This window comes from Symphalangus syndactylus, chromosome 18 (genome assembly GCF_028878055.3).
Source record: "Symphalangus syndactylus isolate Jambi chromosome 18, NHGRI_mSymSyn1-v2.1_pri, whole genome shotgun sequence".
NCBI lineage: Eukaryota > Metazoa > Chordata > Mammalia > Primates > Hylobatidae > Symphalangus > Symphalangus syndactylus.
In genome coordinates this window covers 60650241-60668423 of record NC_072440.2, presented here as the reverse complement: position 1 = coordinate 60668423, position 18183 = coordinate 60650241, and the positions used below count along the sequence as shown (strand labels likewise).

The window sequence follows — 18183 nt, the reverse complement described above, 5'->3', positions numbered from 1 at the left end:
CCTGCGGTGGGCTCTGTAAGCCACTGGGTCCTACACTGCCTCTCCTTGCTTCAGTATTTTCACAGAGTCTTGCTCTGTCACTCAGGCCAGAGTGCAGTGGTATGATTGATCTTGGCTTACTGCAACCTCCGCCTCCTGGGTTCAAGTGGTTCCCCTGCCTCAGCCTCTCGAGCAGCTGGGATTACAGGTGCGTGCCACCACACCTGGCTAATTTTTGTATTTTTAGTAGAGATGGGGTTTCACCACGTTGGATAGGCTGGTCTCGAACTCCTGACCTCAGGTGATCTGCCCACCTTAGCTCCCAAAGTGCTGGGATTAGAGGCGTAAGCCTCCGCGCCCCGCCTGAAAATAGTTTATAACTAACACATCAAAGCCAGTGATCTCAAGGGTTATGACTGCTTCAGAGAACACTAAATGTATTTAAAATTATTGGAACCCTCATACACTGGTGGTGGGAATATAAAATGGTACAGCTGTTCTGGAAAAATAGTCTGGCAGGTCCTCAACAGGTTAAACCTGGGTGCGGTGGCTCACACCTATAATCCCAGCACTTTGGGAGCCTGAGGTAGGAGGATTGCTTGAGACCAGGAGTTCGAGACCAGCCTGGGCGACATAGTGGGACCCCCTACCTCTACAAAATAAATAAATAAATAAATAATAAAACAAATTAAAAAAATATTTAAAGGTGAAACCTAAAGTTACCTTACGATCCAATCATTCCACTCCTAGAAATATACCTGAGAGAACTGAGAATGTATGTCCAAAGACCTGCACATGAATGTTCATAGCAGTATTATTCATAATAGTCAAAAATTAGAAACAACCCAAACATCCATCAACTGACAAATGGACAGAATGTGGTATATCCACATAATAGAGTATTATTCAGCCATAAAAAGAAACGAAGTACTTAAAAAAAAAAAAAAAAAAAGGAATGAAGTACTGATACAGGCTGCAAGGGGCTGAACCTTAGAAACATTCTCTGAAGTGAAAAGCATCAGATACAAAAGGCCACATAGTATATGACTGCATTTATATGAAATGTCCAGCACAGGCAAATTCACAGAGAATTTGAGAGTCAGTAAGTGGTTGCCAACAGATAGGGGAAGAAAGGATTGGGGAGTGACCACGAAACAGCGTTTCTTTTGGGCATGATAAAAATGTTCTAAAATTAGACAGTGGTGATGGCTGCGCAACTCTGAACATCCTAAAAATTACGGAAACATATACTTTAAAAGGGTGAATTGTATGGTATGTGAACTGTATCTCAACAAAGCTGTTATACAAAAGTTTGCATGAGATTTTTAAAAATCAGGTGATACAAAGATATATATTAAGTAAATAATAGTACAATCGGGGTTCAGTGGGGTGGGGGGATTCAGAAATGACGCAACAATTCCTTTAGGACAACGAAATAAACCCAGCTTTACAGTTATGGAAACTGAGGCTAGATCGGAAGGAAAATGGGTCGCCTGGGCCACATCACTCCTAAATCCGGTGTGAGTCACAGATCTGTTCAAATCCAGAAGCCTCCCCTTACCAGCAGACCACCCTGCTGAGATGAAAGGGTTATCACAAGGAGGCTAGGGAGACGTGTCCACCCACAGACCGGTCTGGCAGACAGACATGCAAGGGAATGTCTCTTGGGAAGTGAGAAAAAGGGCTGGCTAACTCTGTGGGGTTCAAAACAGGAAGCACCCAACAATACCAGGAGAATGCCATGGAAGGCTTCCTGGAGGAGGTGCTGCTTGAGGGGGCTTCTCTAGGATAAGTAGGAGTTCAACAGCCCGCCTCCTCAACATCCCCAAGGACATTAAGTCAGGAGGCCTGTGAGTGAGTTTCAGCTCTGCCACATCCTAGCTGTCGGTCCTAGGGTCACGGGCAGGTGACCTCTCCAAGCCTCAGTCTCCCCATCTGTAAAAGGGGAACGGGGCAAGATGTTAGGCACGGTGCTTTCTACTGACTGTGCTGACGTGGATGGTTCCTTCCCTAGGGAACGGGCCTTTGAGTGGGAATGCCAGACCTCGACCTCTGTCCCATCTAACAACGACTCTGCCAGGTCAGGCGTGCTCAGCCTCTGAGCCCATGCTCCTCGTCCCCTGCTACCCGTCCCAGCCCCGGCTTTCCGGGCACCTCCCATCCAGCTCACACTGAGAAGCGGAGGTTACAGCGGGAGGTTGGGGGCGGGGGTGGGATCCTCGGGTCAAATTCCTCTCCGCTCCCCACCAGTGACCTCCAAGTTCACTAGGGCTCCCCAACCCCGTGCTCCCAGCGCCCACCTCCCCAGCCGACGATTTCCGCCCCCAACGCCTCCACTTCTGACGCTCCTCGCAACTCCACGGCTGCTGCAAGTTAACTTCCACGCGCCCTGACGCCCGCCTGGGGGTCCCCGCGCGCCTGGGCGGGGTTGGGGACTCCGAAGGCGGGGACGCGCCGCCCTCCCCCCCAGTCCCCCCCAACGGACGCTGAGCGTCTCCCAGGCGCTGGGTCCGAAGCGGGAAGCGCGGTAACTGGGGCCCGGTGGGTGCCGCACCCCGCGGAAAGCGCTCGGGACGCCGAGCGGGTGCGTATCCCAGAACCGCCCGCCCGCGCCGCCTGCCTGCCTCCCAGATCCCAGCTCCCAGCCCCGGAGCCCGAGCAGTCGCGCCGGGCCCGGAGGCAGCCGCCAGGACGGAGGGCTGCCAGGCGCCCGAGGCCGACCCGCACGGCCCCGAGCCCGCGCCCCCGGCTGCAGCCCGAGGCCACCCCCTGCTGCCCCAGGGCCACCTACCGTGGCAAGGCGCGGCGAGGCAGCCCCGCGCACCCAGCGACTCCCGGCTCTCCAGCCGCCCCAGCCGGGGAAGGGGGAGGTGCCCGCGCGGGGGCGGGGCCGCGCCGACGTGACGTACGGGGGCGGGCCCGATACGCGGCCCCGCCCCGCCCCATCCCCTCCACTGCGCCTGGCGACCGCGAGGTGAGCAGAGGCTGGCAGGGGAGTTTCCCGGAGGCTCGCCCCGGGAGCCCCGCCCCGCCGCCCTGGAAGACCCTGTCTGCTCGCTGGCTTACCCCTGGGACGGGCAGCTCACCACTTCTCCCGGACAGTTCTGTTTAAGAGAAGTTCCTTTCTGCCTGTAAGCAATGAAGTGGAATGATCACCAAAAAGTGGTATAAGAAAAGAAAAGTAGACCTGCGGGGGAGTGTATTTGTGCTACTGTTTGTGTAAAACACAGAAAAAGGAAAGGGGTGGTCTGATGTATAGTCATACACACCAGTGGTTTTGGGGGGGGGTTTGTGGATATACCACATTCTCTCCATTTATCAGGGATTTTGCCCTGACATCCCTCCACCACCACGACATTTGGCAATCTCTGAAGACATTTTTGGTTGTCATAACTGGGGAAGTGGAGAGGCGATACTGGCATCTAGTGAGTAAGGCCTGGGATGCTGCTAAACATCCTGCGGTGCATAGGACACCCTTTCCACCCCGGCCCTGCCACTAGCCCCCCAAAAAACCCGGCAAAAAGTGCCGAATAGCGTAAAGGTTGTGAAGCCCTGATATACACACATGAAACAAAACTCCTGACTGATAAATCTCAGCACAGTCTAAGTTCTATAACCTTTCAGTGCTTCTGCTTCTTCATGTGTAAAATTGGAAAAATAAAAGACCTATCTATGCATCATATGCTTGTGCATTGAATACCTGAAGAAAAGGTAGGGTAGGCATGCAGGCTTACTTTTCACTGTGAACTTTGGTTCTTTGTTCTCTTTTAACTTTCTATTTGCCATATGTATATATTATCTGTTTAAAATAAGTTTCTGGGCCAGATGCGGTGGCTCACACCTGTGATTCTAGCACTTCGGGAGGCGAGGTGGGCGGATCACTTGAGACTAGGGGTTCAAGACCAGCCTGGCCAAAATGGTGAAACCTTGTTTCTAATAAAAATATGAAAATGACTTTGGGAGGCCAAGATGGGTGGATCACATGAGGTCAGGAGTTTGAGACCAGCCAGGCCAACATGGCGAAACCCTGTCTCTACTAAAAACACAAAAATTAGCCGGGTGTGGTGGTACATGCCTGTAGTCCCAGCTGCTCAGGAGGCTGAGACAGGAGAATCGCTTGAACCTGGGAGGCAAGGGTTGCAGTGAGCTGAGATCGCACTGCACTCCAGCCTGGGCAACAAGTGAGACTCCGTCTCAAAAAAAAAAAAAAAAAAGTAATCCCAGCACTTTGGGAGGCCAAGGTGGGTGGATCACCAAGTCAGGAATCCAAGACCAGCCTGACCAATGTGGTGAAACCCTGTTTCTACTAAAAATACAAAAATTAGCTGGGCATGGTGGTGCATGCCTGTAGTCCCAGCTACTCAGGAGGCTGAGGCAGGAGAATCGCTTGAACCCAGGAGGCGGAGGTTGCAGTGAGCCAAGATCACGCCACCGCACTCCCAGCTGGGCGACAGAGTGAGACTCCATCTCAAAAAGAAAAAAAAGAAAAAAAAATGAGCAGGGCATGGTGCTGCTCACCTGTAATTTCCCCTACTCGGGAGGCTGAGGCACGAGAATCGCTTGAACCCAGGAGGCAGAGGTTACAGTGAGTGTAGATCGCACCACTGCACTCCATCCTGGGTGAGTACACACACACACACACACAGAAACTAAGGCACACAGATATTATTAAGTAATTTGCCCATGGCCAGCCATGTGTTCATTCATTGGTCATTCATTCATTCATTCATGTGTCCAATAAATAGTGCTTGCCATATGGAAAATGCTGGGACTGATAAAGCTGCCTCCATGGAGCCAGCCATTACTGGTCTGGAAACAATACAACAACATTACATAGTGTTTATTGCGTGCATGTTAGAGACTTCATATGACTGATCTGATAGACACATAAATTAAACACCAGCAGGGTGTCTTATAATGTCCTTTTGTGGATGAAAAAAATGGAGATCAGAGGAAGAGGTCTGAATGGGGGCATTTGTTTAATAACATTCTAGCAATGGCATTTCCTGAGCTCTCTGTGCTAGGCACAGATTCAGCAGCTAACAGGAGGACAAAGGTCCAAGTTGGGGAAGCTAGATCCTTCAACAAGCCTTCACAGTGAAGTGAGCACCTGTAACTGATGAGGCAGGAGCAGCAGAGATTAACCTGGTCCAGGGAGGGAGGGCCAGGGGTGTATATATGCCAGAGGCATGGGTGGGGATCCTTGGAAGAGTGCACTGGTCACAGAATCCAGCAGGTGCAAAGGCCTAGCAGGAAGGAAGCGAGTGTGGGGCCTTGCATGAAGTGCAGAGTGGACAGGATGTGGTGGAGGTGAGAGAAGAGATCAGAGGTGTCTGCAGGGCTGGATGCTGCAGAGCTTTGTGGGCCGTGGGAAGGAGTCGGGGCTTTTCTCTTGCGGTGATGGAGAGACAGGGGTGTTCGACAGGGGAAGGGCATGGTGAGCCTGACTTTCTGCAAAGATCCCTCTGGTGCTGCATGAAGAAGAAACAGGCAGAAACTGGTTTGGACGGTGTTGAAATAATTCAGGAACCCAGAGAGGGGATGTGGGCATGGAGGAGGCATTTTGGTTCCAGAGATGTTTGGAAGAAAGAATTGGCAGATCTCAGTTGAGAGGCTAAGGAGGAGGATCAGAATGATCGTCTCGTTGTCTAGGTTGGGACTTCTCCTCTCAGTACCCCTAGCTCAGTGAACCTTTCCAGGTCTCAATCTCTCTGTCGCCTCCTTGAGGAAGGCTAACTGCCCCTCAGGACATCGTGGTGGACCAGACACCAGACTGTGCAGCCCAGGAATTTGATGTGACTTTGAAGGCAGACAAAATAATTCATTCCTCCTGTCTGCATCTTCAGCTGGGAACACCTAGAGCAGACACCTCTTCTGTCTTCCCCCCCAACCTGTCTTCCCAGTATCTAGGCAAAACCCAGTACTTAAGAGGTCTTCAGTCAATATTTATCAAAAGCAGGAAGAATAGATGTAGCATAATACACATTGATCCAAAAATTCTTTGCAGCTCTGACTTCAAGAGAATGAGGTTGATGCTATGTCAATAACTACACTTTAGGCCAGGCTCAATGGCTCACTCCTGTAATCCCAGCACTTTGGGAGGCTGAAGAGGGAGGATAGCTTGAACCCAGTGGATTGAGACCAGCCTGGGCAACATGGTGAGACCTTGTCTCTACTTTTTTTTTAATTAAAAATTTTTTAAAAACCACTTTATTTATTTTTATTTTATTTATTTATTTTTTTGAGACAGAGTCTCACTCTGTTGCCCAGGCTGGAGTACAATGGTGTGATCTCGGCTCACTGCAACCTCCGCCTCCTGGGTCCAAGCAGTCCTCCTGCTTCAGCCTATTGAGTATCTGGGATTACAAGCATGTGCCAATATGCCTGGCTAATTTTCGTATTTTTAGTAGAGATGGGATTTCTTCATGTTGGCCAGGCTCGTCTCCAACTCCTGACCTCAAGTGATCCACCTGTCTTGGGCTCCCAAAGTGCTGGGATTACAGGTGTGAGCCACCATGCCCAACCACAAAAAACACTTTATTCAGGTGCTTGCTATATGCTAAACACCTTATAATTATTGTATTTAAGCTGATCATTTACCCTTTCCAAGCTTTTGGTGTTTTATTATCATTACTCCCATTTTACAGATGTGGAAACAGAGGCTCCAGCAGGTAATCTGATTTGGCTAAGGATAATAGCTGGTAATTGTCAGAGCTGGAATGCAAACTCAGGTCTCTCTGACCCTTTCTAGTACACTGATAGAAGGCAGTGGCTCGGCAGTGGGCAGGAAGTAAAAGTAAGTGAGCAGGTTTTCTTCTGCTGGAAGGGTGTAGTATTATTCCTAGCTGGGGATCCAGGCTTCACAAAGCATTCATTGATCCTGAGTATGTGACCCAGGCGACTGGCTGTCATGGAAATGTGGCTCTAACAAGGCTCATCTCTTTAGAACCTCTGCAGGGCACCCTGGAACCGTGTCTTTTCCCCAGAGCCCAGTTGCTGTGTATCTATCAGCATCTCATGCTGGCACAAAAGCATTCAATGCCTCTGGGTGATCCTCCTGCCTCCACCCCACATATACACACTGCTGGCGTTGGGCTTGTGCTCCAGTGTCTAGAAGATTATGGGTTGCCTCTTGTCGATGAGAATGAGAGCCGCTCTCTCATAATCAAGATGCTTTGCCTTTCCAAAGGCCTGAGACTGAAAGATTCACAAGCTGGGATCTATCTAGCCTTGAAACAATATGAAGTCCCCAATTTTGTCAGGCATTGTATTTTAAAGCCAGTGTTTAGGGACACTCCTGCTTGAACCCGGGAGGTGGAGGTTGTGGTGGGCTGAGATCGTGCCACTGCACTCCAGCCTGGGCAATAGAATGAGACTCTAGCTTAAAAACAAAAAACAAAAAACAAAAACAAACAAATAAAAAGCCAGCATTTAGAGCAGTCAAAATTGCCTTGGAGAAGTCCCCAAAAAGGCTGAAGGCAACATAGCCCCTTGGGAAGTCCAGCTTCAGTGGTTTCCGTCAATATTAGACTTGGACTCATCACGATTTCTTGGGTTGAGCACCTGATGAAATGAAACCTTAGTTTTGGTTTGAAGGCAAAAGTGTGGCTTATCTTTAAGCTCTGAAATTCTGCTCCAGGTGGTGAGATGCTCATGTTTTGAGAGATATGTTGAAACTAGGACCCATGGAAGGAACACCAGGTTTATGGTTCCTAAGTCACACTCACTCTCAGCCTTACTACATGTTATTTTCTTTAACTTGCTTCTTTTAGTCTTTATTCTTTATTTTTTGCTTATAATTTTATATGTCCTCCTTTGTTATTACAAGGCATTTTGTTTATTCATAAATTCATTAGCAAACAATACATTAAATATAAAATGACTTTAATTGTTATTTTCTTCTGGTGTTTATTTTGCCAAGTGTACATATCTTGTTTCAGTGATGCTAATATGCACATTTTAAAATGCCTGTGAGGCCAGGCGCAGTGGCTTACGCCTGTAATCCCAGCACTTTGGGAGGCCGAGGCAAGAGGATCAACTAAGATTGGGAGTTTGAGACCAGCTTGACCAACATGGAGAAACCCCGTCTCTACTGAAAATACAAAAAATTAGCCAGGCATGGTGGTGCATGCCTATAATCCCAGCTACTCAGGAGGCTGAGGCAGGAAAATCGCTTGAACCTGGGAGGCGGAGGTTGCAGTGAGCCAAGATCGGGCCATTGCACTCCAGCCTGGCCAACAAGAGTGAAACTCCGTCTCAAAAAAAAAAAAAAAAGAATGCCTGTGAGATGAAAGTGATCCAGAAGACCTGGACTCTGTTTTGTTTTTAATTTTTTATAGATATGTAGTCTCCCTGTGTTGCCCAGGCTGGTCTCAAACTCCTGGGCTCAAATGATCCTCCTGCCTCAGCCTCCCAAAGTGCTGGGATTGCAGGCGTGAGCCACCATGTATGGCCTTCTTTTTGTTTTTAGAGACAGGGTCTTGCTCTGTTCCCCAGACTGGAGTGCAGTGGCACATTCATAGCTCACAGCCTCCTGGAAATCCTGGGCTCAAGGGATCCTCCTGCCTCAGCCTCCACAGTAGCTGGGACTACAGGCATGCACCACTGCACCCAGCTTATTTTTTATTTTTTGTAGAGGTAAGGTCTCACCGTCTTGCCCAGGCTGATCTCAAATTCCTGAGCTCAAGTGATCCTCCTACCTTAGCCTTCCAAAATGCTGGGGTTATAGGTATAAGCCACCATGCCAGGCGAGAATCTGGACTATCAATGCAAAGAGATTTTATTTTATTTTATTTTTGAGATGGAATCTTGTTCTGTCGCCCAAGCTGACATGCAGCGGCACGATCTCACTGCAACCTCTGCCTCCTGGATTCAAGGTATTCTCCTGCCTCAGCCTCCAGAGCAACCTGGATTACAGGTGTGCACCACCATGTCCGGCTAATTTTTTGTATTTTTAATAGAGGTGGGGCTTCACCATGTTGACCAGGCTGGTCTCAAACTCCTGACCTTAAGTGATCCACCTGCCTCGGGCTCCCAAAGTGCTGGGATTACAGGCATGAGCCACTGTGCCTGGCCGCAAAGAGGTTTTAGAACTGACTTAACTGATGAATTTCTAGTATGTTTACCTTTTATGGGACTTATCAGATTGATATACTGAAAAAAAATCTGTTATGTCTAAATAAGTTGAAAATAATTCTTTCAATAAGTATAAAAATTCTGAGTGATCAGAAAACAATTGTGTTATATTTTGATTGGTAGTATTTCTCTTTTTCCTCTTGGAATTATAAAATCATAGTGCATCTTACCAACAATAGGACCTTGAAGGTGAAGAACTATGGAAGTTAATTTCAGGGGGCTCGTATCATTGTGAAGCTGGACTCCACTGCAGTAGAATTTAGAGCTTTACTACATAACTTAAGAACTTAGAATGAGGATCCACGTGGCTTGGCTTTGGAATCAGAGAATCACAGAAGCTTAGAGATAAATATCAGAACCTTAGAGAGTCATGGAACTTTGGAACCTCAGAATCTTGGGGCTGGATGGGTATTTGAGCTGTCATTTTATAGAAGGGAAAAACAATTCCCAGGGAATGGAAGCAATTTGCCTAGTTCTTTCCAACTTCTAACAGTACAACAGGGTTAATACCCTTATATTCCTGATTTCTGCCCATGAATCCTGGTCCGCAGACAGCCCTGTCTTCTAGTCCAAGATGCTGGCCAAGAGTGTTGAGGTGGGGAGAATCAAAGTGAGACGAGGGAAGGTGAGTGAGACCTGTGCAAGATTATGTGAGGTGGTGTCTCAACTTTGAAGCTCAGCAAAACCACAGGGTGGGGTGTCATGAGGCCCTATCTTTCTTGCCAGCTTTATCTCCCGACGTACAAGTGTATCCGTCCCACCCTGTGCTTCTGCCCACACAACCACCAAGCTAATGTTCCCACCTCAGTAAGCTTCACTGGGGCCCACCACAACTCTCTCAACCTCTATGCCTTTGTTCATGGTGCTCCAGGGCTGCCAAGTACAGCTGTGCATGTTGGGCACAGCACAAGGATATCACATTCACATGGTAGACATCCAAGATTTATACCAATAATTTCTAACAGATGGCAGTAAAATGTCTTGAGGAAGAGGCATCTTTTTATCATTTGCACAAAGGTGCCATATGGAGTAGCGGAGACACTGCTGTTTGCTCTGCCTGGAATATCATCTCCCCTATTCTCCATCAAGCAAGTTCCTGCTCCATCTTTCAAGGCCCCCTTCAGATATTCCCTCTTCCAGGAAGATATCCATAGCAACCCCCACACCCCGTTCCACCAGGCTGTCTGCATAGATTAATGATTAATAGCATCAATCAATATTAACTGTTGATATGGGAAACAATAATGTCTGGCAGAGATTTCCAAATGAGATGATTCTTGATGGACCCCAGCCTCAGGATTGAATAACACTGAATCAGATACAAGAAAACGATGCTCTTTTCAACCTTTATTGATTAAATCAAGGAGGAAAAAAGTCTCAGTTTGGTGCAAGCATCTTTCACACTTTTCTTTTTTTGTTAGTTTTTTTTTTTTTTTTTTTTTTGAGATGGAGTCTCACTCTGTCGCCCAGGCTGTAGTGCAGTGGTGCGATCTCGGCTCACTGCAACCTCTGCCTCCCGGTTCAAGCGATTTTCCTTCCTCAGCCTCCCAAGTAGCTGGGATTACAGGCACCCACCACCACAGCTGGCTAACTTTTTATATTTTTGTAGAGATGGGGTTTCACCATGTTGGCCAGGCGGTCTCGAACTCCTGACCTCAAGTGATCTGCCTGCCTCGGCCTCCCAAAGTGCTGGGATTACAGGCATGAGCCACCGCACCCGGCCCTCTTTCACACTTTTCAACACTGGCTAATCTCCCATTTTGTCAAAGAGTGAGCAGGTTGCGGGCAGTAGTGTCTGCTGGAAATTTGATACTTGGCCTTCTTTAAATTGTATTTGATTTATTTATATGATTGCCTTCCTTCCTTCCTTCCTTCCTTCCTTCCTTCCTTCCTTCCTTCCTTCCTTCCTTCCTTCCTTCCTTCCTTTCTCTCTCCTCTCCTTCCTTCTCTCTCTCTTTCTTTCTTTGACAGGATCTCACTCTGTTGCCTAGGCTGCAGTCCAGTGGCATGATCATGTCTCACTGCACCTTGGAATTCCCAAGCTGAAGCTTCAAGTGATCCTGCCACCTCAGTCTCCCAAGTAGCTGGGACTATAGGCGCACGCCACCATGCTGGGTTAACTTTTGTAATTTTTGTAGAGATGGAGTTTCGCCATGTTGGCCAGGCTGGTCTCGAACTACTGATTTCAAGTGAACTACCCACCTCAGCCTCCCACAGTGTTGGGATTACAGGGGTGAGCCACCACGCCTGGCCTACGTGATTGTTTTCTATGTATATGATACTGATTTTCCACTTCTTGGAGCATTATAAAGATTTATTTACAAATCAGTGCATTTAAGGACAAAAAATAAGTCTATTTAAATAAAAATATTGTCAAAAGTAGACCAGGTGGCATGCAGACAGTGCAAAAAGTCCTGAGGGGGACGCTCAACTGGCTACAGTTAGAAAATAATCTATAGATTTGTCTTGAAGAGTACAGGCTCTGGAGCCAGACAGCCTAAATTCAAGTCTTGACTTGCTAACTGTGTCACCTTGGGAAAATCATTTCCCCTCTCTGAACCTCAATTTCCTCACGTGTTAAATGAGAGTAAGTATAATACCAACCTCCTAGTGCGGTCTTCATAATGAGTAAGGCCAAGTACTTGTCCTCCACCCCAACACATCCATTCAGGACCCAGAAACCAACCTGCCTCCTCTGACCTGCTGCACAAATGCCCCGGCTGGACCATCTCTTACCTAGTATCCTTGGACAGCATCTCACAGGTGTATCTGGGTTTCCCCTGCTAGGCAGAGCAACCTCCTTGACGGCAGGAACTTGGCCTTATTCATTTCTGCCTACACATTTGGTAGACTCACATAAAAGGCAGAAAGAACTTTTCAGTGTTTGCTGCTTTTATTATCGTTGTAATTATTAAGAGCGAGGAAGTCACATCCCAGTAACGATGGGGGACCTCAAGGCACACATCTGTTTACAGATCCAGGAGAAATTTTGGCTTTACGGAATTTTATTTGCCTGGGAAAAATGGGGGAAATAATTGAACATGAAGAAGGGTTGGGGCAAGGTAGCAGAGTGAGGTGTGAACTCACTTGGGGGGCTCTGTGGCCAGGACAGGGAAGGACCCCTCGAGGTGCCACTGCTTGTCACGCAGGCGACGCAGGGACTGCATCTGTGGCTGGAAAGCTCCCCACTCATTCCAGTGCCGGAAGTCGCCAGGCTCTAGGAGGTACTGGTACCCGCGGTAGCCAGGATACTGATAGCCAACCCATCTGAGAGGAAAGTGAGAAGGACTGAGTGGAGACAGCCTGCCTCGTTGCCTGGCACCCAGACCCCTGCCAGACCAGCCTGTCCTTCATTGATCCCCGCAGTCTGCTACTCTTTCACCTCTGTCCTGGCTATATTCCTTCCGGCTCTGTGCCCTGGGGCAAGGACTTTGCCTCTCTGATAGGCCTCGGTTTCCTTTTCTAGGAAGTGAGCATGGTCACGGTGCCTGGTTTTATTAAGAGAGTTGGTGGGGGACCAAATGGAGAATGCACTTCAAGTGTTTGCTAAGCATGTTGCCTGTGCATGGTAGGAATATGAATACACATCCCATTAAACGTGATGATGCAGGGCTCAGAGAACAAATCCAAGGAAGCAAGAATAGGACTTAGGGACTGGTTAACAATGAAGCAAATGAAAGAGAGGAAGTGTTATTTCAAAAAATTGGTTTTCTTGGCCCGGTGCGGTGGCTCAAGCCTGTAATCCCAGCACTTAGGGAGGCTGAGGCGGGCAGATCACAAGGTCAGGAGATCGAGACCATCCTGGTTAACGCAGTGAAACCCCGTCTCTACTAAAAATACAAAAAAATTAGCTGGGCGTGGTGGCGGGCGCCTGTAGTCCCAGCTACTCGGGAGGCTGAGGCAGGAGAATGGCGTGAACCCAGGAGGCAGAGCTTGCAGTGAGCTGAGATTGCACCACTGTACTCCAGCCTGGGGGACAGAGCGAGACTCCATCTCAAAAAAAAAAAAAAATTGGTTTTCTTTGCAGGTAAGTGCATCGGTGTGTAGCAGCTGGGAACACATACTCTGGTATCAAACATACCTGGGTTCAAATCCTAGCTCTGCCATTGATTTACCAGCTGTGAGAATCTAGGTGGATAAGGTATCAGAACCTCAGTGTACTGTCTGTACAATGGGGATGATAATGCACTCACCTCCTTGGTTTGTTATAAAGATTTAATAGTTATTCATTTAAAGTGGTTAGCACAGTCCTTGGTACATAGTAAGCACTCAATAGAAGTTATCTTCAGTGATTAATTTCTAACTTCTCTCATTGTCTTTGTTGAGAGGGTCTTTCCAGGCCTCTGCCAGACCCCCTCCCTATATTGTAAAGCCTGGTTTAAGTTCCAGCCTCTGCAGATAAACGTTTGACCTGCCCTCCACCCTAACATACACAGCCAAATCCTAGAAACCTCTCCTCCTCTGACCTCCTACAACACAGTTGCCCTGGCTGGCCCATTCTTTACCTAGTATTGTTGGACACCATCTCACAGGTATATCTGGGTTTCCCCTGCTAGGCCAAGTAAGTTCCTTGAAGGTAGGAACTTGGCTGTATTCATCACTGCTTTCCCCAGTGTACCTAGCACAGTGCCTGGCTCACAGACAAGGCTTAGTATATTTCAGATGGTTTGAATGGCAGGGATATAGGTTTCAGGGAGGCAGAAAGGAACAAGAAAAACGCCATGGCCCTGATGGTGTTACAGGAGCTCAGAACAAGTCTGGGAATGGAGAGACAGAGCCTTACATTTACCTAGAGGAGATCAGGGGTGTCTGGCATTTTCATCTGGAGGCAGGGGGATGGATAAAGTGACTCCTTTGATCCGGCCCTTCCGTGTACTCTCATGACATAAGGTCATGGGACTCTGTTTTGATAGCTTCAGATCCTGAGCGTTCAGAGCAGAAAGGGCACTCTTAGATCAGGGAGTTTTGTGTGCCCATTGCCTAGCTGGCAACACTGAGAGGCAGAGAAGTGTTTAGGCTTACTCAAGTTCCTCAGCATGTCAGTAGCAGGGTCAGGGCCATCTTATGATGCAAATTCACTGCTTAGAACTCATTCTGTTCATTCTCCCAGAAGCTCCTGATTTCCCTGAATATTCCCTGTTCCTGGATGCATCCAGCCTCATCTATCCACATCAGCGCCGGCCCTTTAGTTGATTATTCCTTCAACCCCAACTAGGCTTAGCAGCTCCTATTTTCTCCATCTAACAACTTTTTAGAGCTGATTTGTTTACACTGACCTGGAATTCCTCAAAGTATGACTCTATTCCCCAGAGGAATAAAGCTCTATTGGCTGAATCCCAGAAACCAGCACTGGGAGACTGTGGGAGGGGCCACGGCCTTCTCTAGGAATCTGATGTTATAACCTATAAGGGGAGCAGCCTCTGATTCTGCCTGTGCTTGAAGGAGGGGATGTGGACCTGGCAGGAGGGATGCTTACGTTCCGCTGGAGACCTTCACGCTGCCCACGCGGTCACTGAAGCCGTAGACCCAGAGACTGGGTGCGTCGTCCCCCTGGATCTCTATGGTGTTGCCCTTGAAGTTGGCCCCTTCAAACAGGGAGATTTTGTGCTCCTGGGCGTCCTGGGGAAAGAGAGGCCGGGTCAGGTGTGTGAAGTACAAATGGGACAAAGAGAAGAAACTTAGCGGGGCCTTCTGGGTGTGGAGGGAGAGAGATGAGCCTGTTCAGGCTGCCGGGGGACTCTCCGGGGACCACTGCTGTCTAGTCTCGAAGGAGACATAAGGAAAATGTGATGACAATTCCCACGTCATAGGGTCCTGGTGAGGATGAAATGAGTGCATCCACATAGAGCACTGAGCACGATGCCTGGCATATATCAAGTGCTCAATAAATGCATTTATTGGCTCATGTCTATAATCCCAGCACTTTGAGAGGCCCAGGTGGGAGGATTGCTTGAGGCCAAGGGTTCAAGACCAGCCTGGGCAACATAGCAAGATCCTGTCTCTCAAAAAAAAAATTTTTTTTTTTAATTTGCCAGGCATGGTGGAGCATGCCTGTAGTCTCAGCTACTTGGAAGGCTGAGGCAGGAGGATTGCTTGAGCCCAGGAAGTTGAGGCTGCAGTGAGCTATGATTACACCACTGCACTCCAGCCTGGGTGACAGAGCAAGACCCTGTCTCAAAAAAAAAAGTATTTATTATTTTTTAAATTATGATCAGGGACAAAAAGGCTCAGAGAGGTCAAGCTTATTGATCAACATCACACAGCCAGGGAGGGGCAGAACCTTTCAGAGAAACATTTCATTCCTAAGCAGCGTCCCTGTGCCATCGGGAGTTTAACCAATTGCCCTTTTGTAAATGCTTCTTACAAACCAGGTGAAACGTGGAACGTTGGTGGAACACAGATCTAGGTTCAAATCCTGCCTCTAGGCCGGGCGCAGTGGCTCATGCCTATAATCCCAGCACTTTGGGAGGCCAAGGCAGGCAGATCACGAGGTCAAGAGATCAAGACCATCCTGGCTAACATGATGAAACCCCGTCTCCACTAAAAATACAAAAAAAATTAGCCGGGCATGGTGGTGGGTGCCTGTAGTCCCAGCTACTAGGGAGGCTGAGGCAGGAGAATGTCGTGAACCCAGGAGGCAGAGCTTGCAGTGAGCCGAGATCGCACCACTGCAATCCAGCCTGAGCGACAGAGCGAGACTCTGTCTCAAAAAAAAAAAAAAAAATCCTGCCTCTGACATTTACGCACTGGCGATCTTCGACATTTTACTCTGCCTCCTTCAGAGCCTCAGTTTGTCCATCTATAGAATGGGGTTATTGTCAGGCATGGTGGCTCATACCTGTAATCCCAGCACTTTGGGAGGCCGAGGCAGGTAGATCACCTGAGGTCAGGAGTCCAAGACCAGCCTGGCCAATGTGGTGAAACCCCATCTCTACTAAAAATACAAAAATTAGCCAGGTGCAGTCGCAGGTGCCTGTAATCCCAGCTACTTGGGAGGCTGAGGCAGGAGAGTCACTTGAACCTGGGAGGCAGAGGTTGCAGTGAGGCAAGATTGTGCCACTGCACTCCAGCCTGGGCGACAGAGCAAGACTGTCTCAAACAACAACAACAATAAAGAATGGGGTTACTATTGCTTTGTGGGATTGTCATGGCTACTTAACTCACGGTTGAGTGCCAGCTATGAAACAGGCCCGGCTGGGCGCGGTGGCTCATGCCTATAATCCGAGCACTTTAGGAGGCTGAGACGGGTGGGATCACAAGGAGTTCGAGACCAGCCTGACCAACATGAAGAAACCCCATCTCTACCAAAAATACAAAAAAAAAAAAAAAAAAAAAAAAATTAGCTGGGCGTGGTGGCATGCGCCTGTAGTCCCAGCTACTCGGGAGGCTGAGGCAGGAGAAACGCTTGAACCTGGGAGGCAGAGGTTGCAGTGAGCCAAGATTGCATCACTGCACTCCAGCCTGGGTGACAGAGCAAGACTCTGTCTCAAAAAACAAACAAACAAACAACTAGGCCCACCCTTGAATTTGGGCACGATTCAGTTCTGGCTTGCACTTATTTTTAATGCTTTCATGACCCTGTATCTTGTTTTTAAAGTTTGTCTGTTATTTCTGAGGGCAGGGATCATCCATCTTTTCAAAAGTCATCATGCACTGTTTTAGGCCCAAGGGTTTGAAGAGCCAAAGAGATGAACAGGAAATAGCAGAGTGATGCTAACCTCAGTGTCTAGGTTCAAACCCACGGACCTGGGTTCAAATCTCAGCCCCAGCAACTCCCAGCTGTGTGGCCTTAGGCCAGTCATTTTCTACCTCTGAATCTCAGTTTCCTTGCTTTTAAAATGCATGTTATCATAGCCTGTCACATAGGACAGTTGTAGGGATTATGTAAAAGGCAGGTAATATACCCAGTACGTAGTTGGTGCTTAAAAATGGGCGCTGTGATTATCTACTGTTATTCACCACCACTAGGAGGAAGAGCCCAGGATGTAAGTGCATCCTTCTGTGAAAGACTCCAGTAGAAGGTTATAGATGAAGAAAGAACTTGTTAATTCTTCCAGAGAAAAGGAGAGCAGATCAGGGAAGGCTTCATGGAAGAAGTGACACTAGAGAGGGGCCTTGGAGGTTAAGGAGGAGTGCACAAAGCTGAGAAGGGAAGGAGGGTTGAGGGAAGGCACTGAGGCAGAGAAGGCATAGGCAAAAGCTGGGAGGTGGGAATGTGCAAAAACAATATCTGTGTGGCCAGGGTGCAGGAAGGCAAGTGCAAGGTGCCAGGCAGGGATGTAATCACAGGGGACCCTTTGGGGCATGGCAAGACAAATGCCCTTAGTGCAATTACCAGCCAGTGGTAAAAGTACGACAATGATTACTTATTATTGTTACAGTCTTGAGGGCCTTGGGAAGGTTGTTAGTCAATGGCTCCCCACTGCTAGAGGGGTCAAGACTAAACTCGCCATCACCTATGAGACCCTACAAGACCCTGGCCTCCACCAGCACCTCCCCTCCCATCTTGCCTCCCTCTCGCCTCCACTCCCTCTGCTGCAGCTTTGTTGGCCACCTTTAATTTTCTTGGTCCCACCAGTCCATCGTTGCTCCAGGAGTTTTGCACACACCGTTCCCGGGAAGGCTTTACCATCTGCTCTTCACATGGCTGAGTTGGTTTCCAAACTCTGGGAGCTGGCTTCCCTGACCACCCCCTGACCACTCCCACCTCTAACAATATCTGAGCCCCCAGTTCCTGCTTCTGCTTTCCTAGTTAGATTGCACGGCCTTTGTGTAGCACCTACCACAGTTTGCAATTGTAGATGGATTTCCATTATTAGGTTTTCCATAGCTGCCTCCCTGGGTAGCTTAAGTCCCATGAAGACAGAGACCTAGTCTGTTTGATGCACAGTTTTGCACTCAGAGCCTAGAACCAGAGCCTGGCAGAAACAGGCCAACTGGTTGGGCGCACTGGCTCATGCCTGTAATCCCAGCACTTTCGGGGGCCCAGGCAGGTAGATCACTTGAGATCAGGAGTTTGAGACCATCCTGGCCAACATGATGAAACCCCATCTCTACAAAAAATACAAA

General features: G+C 48.4%; 2 protein-coding genes across 2 annotated transcripts in view; both read right to left on the bottom strand.

Annotated features, from left to right (window-relative positions):
- The window catches only part of TPST2 (tyrosylprotein sulfotransferase 2), a 64487-nt gene extending 61607 nt beyond the window's left edge, over positions 1-2880 (bottom strand). The window contains exon 1 of the mRNA XM_055254062.2: positions 2771-2880. The gene's annotated coding sequence lies outside the window, so the exon portion shown is untranslated. The remainder of the gene's footprint in view (positions 1-2770) is intronic.
- Positions 2881-11985: 9105 nt separating this feature from the next.
- The window catches only part of CRYBB1 (crystallin beta B1), an 18421-nt gene continuing 12223 nt past the window's right edge, over positions 11986-18183 (bottom strand). Inside the window, exons 5-6 of the mRNA XM_055254069.2 lie at positions 14591-14733; positions 11986-12381 (exon numbers count right to left, since the gene is read on the bottom strand). Of these exons, the coding sequence (XP_055110044.1) occupies positions 12198-12381; positions 14591-14733 (327 nt within the window). The 3' untranslated portion in view covers positions 11986-12197. The remainder of the gene's footprint in view (positions 12382-14590; positions 14734-18183) is intronic.